Source organism: Pseudorasbora parva, chromosome 9 (genome assembly GCF_024679245.1).
Source record: "Pseudorasbora parva isolate DD20220531a chromosome 9, ASM2467924v1, whole genome shotgun sequence".
Taxonomy (NCBI): Eukaryota; Metazoa; Chordata; class Actinopteri; order Cypriniformes; family Gobionidae; genus Pseudorasbora; species Pseudorasbora parva.
Window position 1 is genome coordinate 48,901,978 of NC_090180.1, and position 6,789 is coordinate 48,908,766.

Genomic DNA, 6,789 nt, shown 5'->3' on the forward strand with positions numbered 1-6,789 from the left:
ATGACTGCTTAAAGAGACAAAAAATCCACAAAAAATCTGTCATAATTTCCTCACCCTCAAGTTGTTCCAAACCGGTATGCATTTCTTTATGTAGAATACATATGAAGACACATTCCTACCATGGAAGTCAATGTTGCCCCCAAAGCAAACATTTGGTTACAAACGTTCTTCAAAATATATTCTTTTATGTTCAACAGACCAAAGAAACTCATACAGGTTTGGGACATCATGAGGGAGGGTAAATGAGGACAGAAATTTCATTTTTGGGTGAACTATCCCTTTAAAGTACACCAATACAGGCTTCTAAAGAGTTCTTCAGAAATAAATTAAATAATCAAAAGGAAAATCATTTAAAATGTGTTCTGTTGCAAGTTTACATACTGTTGCATTGATTCCATGTTTATTGTTGAGCTGCTGTCAGTGTTTCATTGTCACTCTTATCACTCTTTAACTGCCTAAGTTCATAAATTATTTTCAAAAACGGATTCAAAACTGATTTGAAAAAACACACAAAATAACTTATTTTCAATATAAAAAATGATTGTGGACTGGATATTTTTTGACCTTTTATCACAGTCTTGTACGTCAAAGATTATTAACAACACTGGCTTTGATGCATTGTTAGTTTGTGTGCAGCATCAGATTTACATTTTTTTAATCCCTCATTTATATGCAGTTATACTTTTATACAATTATACTCAATACAAATGCCAGAAACTAAGCTTCTTCTTTTTCTTCAGCACAGGCCTACCTTAAGGGTTAATGGTGCCACCTGGTTATCAACTGTAAAAATGACACATTTACCTCTTCCCAACTGGGAAAACCACCAACAATCAAAAATGCATGAGTATATGGTGTCATGGCTTTCCAATCAAAAAATGAGGCTATAATGGAAGTCAATGGGGCAAAAACAGCCACGAACAATAAATGAGGGAGGAAAAATCTGATGCTGCACAAAAACTAACAATGCATCAAAGCTAAAGTTGTTACTAATCTTTGACATGCCCAATACTTTTATATATTTTATATTTAAAATAAGTAATTTTGTGTGTATGTTTTTTTTTCCAAATCCATTTTGAAAATCATTTATGAACTTGGAAAATAAAGAGTATTATTATTTTGGTACTGGATAATTTGAACTGAAGAGCCTCATAAATTAATAGACTTAGACAGCAACAGGTCAGCTCATGCCCGTCAGTCAACAATTTCAAAAGAAGTTAACGTTAGAAGACGTAGACTACTGGTAAGTAAATAAGTCAAAAAATATTTTTTAGTAAAAGACGACGCGGAATTATGTGTCGTGACGTGCTACAGGCCGGTTTACTACACCAGTAGAATAAAATTCTGAAATTATGGTTTCTAGTTTTGGTGTGCCACCCCAAGATTTTAAGTGGCCCCATCTGGCCACCCCTATGAAAAATTTCTGGAGGCGCCACTGCTTTGAGCCCTGCACAATCCTTCTTATGACACACTCCTGCAGTCATTAAAATAGTTCAGCTTTGTTTGTAATGTCCAATAGTTATATTTCGTTTAGTTTCTTTAATAAAGTTAATTTAGAAAAATGTTTGGATAATTTGTTTGTTTGTTAATTTTTTTTAAAGTGACAACCATGCAGTCAGCAGCCGACAGTGGGTATGAGGTTAGGGGTGTAAAAGTCAGGGTCCGTAGGGTTCTAAATCGTCGACTCAATCTGGCAACACTGATCACATATGTAGCCTACATTTACATTCTGATAAAGGTTATTCATAACTTTTAGGCAACTAGCCATCATATCTTCCGCTTCAGGAAACATGCTCAGCAGTACACATATGTCCATTGTACTAAAATGCATTAATTTTCAATGGGTATATGTGGCTGAAACAGGTAGCCAGTGCATCCCAAATTTTTCAACATTAACATTTTAATATAACATTATAGTCATTATGGCCTTTAGAAAAATGTTTTTTGAGGAGGTGGGGTAGTGCACTATAGGCCCCTGTGGTGTGGCCTAAGCTTTTGTCTTTAATGGCATTTTTTTCCTTACATTACTTTTACTTTTATACTTTAAGTAGTTTTGAAAACCAGTACTTTTACACTTTTACTTAAGTAAAAAGCTTGAGTTGGTACTTCAACTTCTACAGAAGTATTTTTAAACTCTAGTATCTATACTTCCACTTGAGTAATGAATGCCAGTACTTTTGACACCTCTGGCGACTTTTAACCTACAAATTGATTCTGTCTGTTCCCGGGGGACGAAGGGCGTTGGGGATTTTATTTTGGGGAGGGGCGTGGGGTTGGGTGTGGGTTCGTTGGGGGTTTAGATTAGAGTTGCGGGGGGTGTCGTGGGCCCAGCAGGCCATGCATTCCCTGGGGGGGAAGGGTTTTGTTATTGGGACCTAAAGCCAGGTTGGCAATTCCTGAGTAAGGACAACGGTAGAGTCTAACAAGCGTCGGCCCGTGCGTGTCCTCAGACTCCCTTCCGGCCTGGCGACATGCTGGGTTGGGGGGAGCTGTTGCAATTCCAAAAACCCTAACCCTAACCCTAACCCTAACCCTAACCCTAACCTAACCCTAACCCTAACCCAACCCAACCCAACCCTAACCCTTCATAGCCTTCCCACAGATAGAAAATGTCAACAGCCATGGTTGATGTTTATTATAATCGGATACCGCATTAGATCGGATACAGTCGAGAGTTTTTCTAACCTGGACAATATCAAGCAGGATCGCTCGGCGTCTAAAACTGGAGAAATGGGCAATTCCAACTATATTCCTGCAAGCAGTTAGTAGAGATTTATCCACTTCTTAAACGGACAACCCATTTCTGATTAAATTGAAAGGTTCTTAGTAAGACAACATTACGATAATATCCTGAAGTATGATTATTTTGTATATTCTTTACGCAGGTGATCTCTAAACTTTACACAGAAGACCTCTATATTCTTTACGCAGATGATCTCTTAACTTTACACAGAAGACCTCTATATTCTTTACGCAGATGATCTCTTAACTTTACACAGAAGACCTCTATATTCTTTACGCAGATGATCTCTTAACTTTACACAGAAGACCTCTATATTCTTTACACAAATGACCTCTAAACTTCACACAGATTACCTCTAAACTTTACACAGAAGACCTCTAAACTTTACACAGAAGACCTCTATATTCTTTACGCAGATGACCTCTAAACTTTACACAGATGACCTCTATATTCTTTACACAAATGACCTTTAAACTTCACACAGATGACCTCTATATTCTTTACTCAAATGACCTCTAAACTTCACACAGATTACCTCTAAACTTTACACAGAAGACCTCTAAACTTTACGCAGAAGACCTCTATATTCTTTACGCAGATGACCTCTAAACTTTACACAGAAGACCTCTATATTCTTTACACAAATGACCTCTAAACTTCACACAGATGACCTCTATATTCTTTACTCAAATGACCTCTAAACTTTACACAGAAGACCTCTATATTCTTTACGCAGATGACCTCTAAACTTTACACAGAAGACCTCTATATTCTTTACGCAGATGATATCTAAACTTTACACAGAAGACCTCTATATTCTTTACACAGATGACCTCTAAACTTTACACAGAAGACCTCTATATTCTTTACGCAGATGACCTCTAAACTTTACACAGAAGACCTCTATATTCTTTACGCAGATGATATCTAAACTTTACACAGAAGACCTCTATATTCTTTACGCAGATGACCTCTATATTCTTTACGCAGATGACCTCTAAACTTTACACAGAAGACCTCTATATTCTTTACGCAGATGACCTCTATATTCTTTACGCAGATGACCTCTAAACTTTACACAGAAGACCTCTATATTCTTTACGCAGATGACCTCTAAACTTTACACAGAAGACCTCTATATTCTTTACACAAATGACCTCTAAACTTCACACAGATGACCTCTAAACTTTACACAGAAGACCTCTAAACTTTACACAGATGACCTCTATATTCTTTACGCAGATGACCTCTATATTCTTTACGCAGATGACCTTTATCTCTTTATTTTTTACACAGATGACCTCTAAAGTCAGGCGTCCAGTTTCTCGTCTTAAATGTTCCTCGGAGAAAGAGGAAGGAGTTGTGCTTTGGCCTTAACTTGTGAAGAAAAGAAGTTGTGAAATGTGTGTGTGTGTGTGTGTGTGTGTGTGTGTGTGTGTGTGTGTGTGTGTGTGTGTGTGTGTGTGTGTGTGTGTGTGTGTATATGTGTGTGTGTGTGTGTGTGTGTGTCTGAACGGACACAGCCCACAGCTTCCTGTGAGTGACACAGAGCCTCAGTTACTCTTCTCTTCACTTCTCTTCTGTGTGTGTGTGTGTGTCAAAGATGCCGTCTCTGGACCTGTGTCTGATTCTCCTGCTCAACGTCGGCCGAGTCGGTAAGAATCCACACGAACATTCGGATCGATCCGGAACACACACACTCATTATTACGATATTACTTCAGGAAAAACTGATTAAAACACTCTTTTGGCTCCATTACTTCCTGTCCGATACGCAGTCATGTTGCAATAGTTGTTGAATTTAATTAAATTTGAGGTATATTTTACATTACTTGATTTCCGTAATTCGACTGAACCTGATTTCCTTTATCGGGTAAAAATGTTTTTCATTATATTATAGAACCTTATCCAAATAAATAATATATTGAAAAACATTTTTACCCGATAAAGGAAATCAGGTTCAGTCGAATTACGGAAATCAAGTAACGTAAAATATACCTCAAATTTAATTAAAATCAACAACTGTGTATTACAACGTTTAAATTTGTAAAACATATTTATAATACATTGCGTTAAACTGTGTTTTATGACATGTTGTGTGTGGTTATTAACACTTGTGTGTGTGTTCTGTCAGCTGCGCGGGACTGGAAAACATCTAAACTATTTTGATATATTGCTTTAAACATTATAATACATTGCTTTTAATATGATGTGTTTTGTGTGATTATTATCAGCCGCGCAGCAGGAAAGTGGAAGTGTGTGTTATATCCTGGATGCGATTCTGATCGTGTACGGCGTGGTGCTGACCGTCCTGTACTGCAGACTCAAGGTGAACAATTCATAAATATATTCATAAATATTCATAAATATTCATAAACATTCATAAACATTCATAAAAACATTCATAAACATTCATAAAAACATTCATAAATATTCATAAAAACATTCATAAATATTCATAAAAACATTCATAAATATTCATAAACATTCATAAAAACATTCATAAACATTCATAAAAACATTCATAAAAACATTCATAAATATTCATAAAAACATTCATAAATATTCATAAAAACATTCATAAACATTCATAAACATTCATAAAAACATTCATAAACATTCATGAAAACATTCATAAACATTCATGAAAACATTCATAAACATTCATAAACAATCATAAACATTCATAAAAACAATCATAAACATTCATAAAAACATTCATAAATATTCATAAAAACATTCATAAAAACATTCATAAACATTCATAAATATTCATAAAAACATTCATAAATATTCATAAAAACATTCATAAATATTCATAAAAACATTCATAAAAACATTCATAAATATTCATAAAAACATTCATAAATATTCATAAAAACATTCATAAATATTCATAAAAACATTCATAAATATTCATAAAAACATTCATAAATATTCATAAAAACATTCATAAAAACATTCATAAACATTCATAAAAACATTCATAAAAACATTCATAAAAACATTCATAAAAACATTCATAAAAACATTCATAAACATTCATAAAAACATTCATAAACATTCATAAAAACATTCATAAATATTCATAAAAACATTCATAAAAACATTCATAAATATTCATAAAAACATTCATAAACATTCATAAAAACATTCATAAATATTCATAAAAACATTCATAAATATTCATAAAAACATTCATAAAAACATTCATAAATATTCATATAAATATTCATAAAAACATTCATAAAAACATTCATAAATATTCATAAAAACATTCATAAACATTCATAAAAACATTCATAAACATTCATAAAAACATTCATAAAAACATTCATAAATATTCATAAAAACATTCATAAATATTCATAAAAACATTCATAAACATTCATAAACATTCATAAAAACATTCATAAACATTCATGAAAACATTCATAAACATTCATGAAAACATTCATAAACATTCATAAACAATCATAAACATTCATAAAAACAATCATAAACATTCATAAAAACATTCATAAATATTCATAAAAACATTCATAAAAACATTCATAAACATTCATAAATATTCATAAAAACATTCATAAATATTCATAAAAACATTCATAAATATTCATAAAAACATTCATAAAAACATTCATAAATATTCATAAAAACATTCATAAATATTCATAAAAACATTCATAAATATTCATAAAAACATTCATAAAAACATTCATAAAAACATTCATAAATATTCATAAAAACATTCATAAAAACATTCATAAAAACATTCATAAATATTCATAAAAACATTCATAAAAACATTCATAAATATTCATAAAAATATTCATAAAAACATTCATAAACATTCATAAACATTCATAAAAACATTCATAAATATTCATAAAAACATTCATAAAAACATTCATAAATATTCATAAAAACATTCATAAATATTCATAAAAACATTCATAAATATTCATAAAAACATTCATAAATATTCATAAAAACATTCATAAAAACATTCATAAAAACATTCATAAATATTCATAAAAACATTCA

The 6,789-nt window shown here is 31.9% G+C and overlaps 1 protein-coding gene across 2 annotated transcripts in view; it reads left to right on the forward strand.

Annotated features, from left to right (window-relative positions):
- Positions 1–4,258: 4,258 nt before the first annotated feature.
- The window catches only part of fcer1gl (Fc receptor, IgE, high affinity I, gamma polypeptide like), a 5,241-nt gene continuing 2,710 nt past the window's right edge, over positions 4,259–6,789 (forward strand). For both annotated transcript variants that reach the window (XM_067453373.1, XM_067453372.1), the window contains exons 1-2: positions 4,259–4,398; positions 4,977–5,071. In XM_067453373.1, the coding sequence (XP_067309474.1) occupies positions 4,347–4,398; positions 4,977–5,071 (147 nt within the window). In that variant the 5' untranslated portion in view covers positions 4,259–4,346. The remainder of the gene's footprint in view (positions 4,399–4,976; positions 5,072–6,789) is intronic.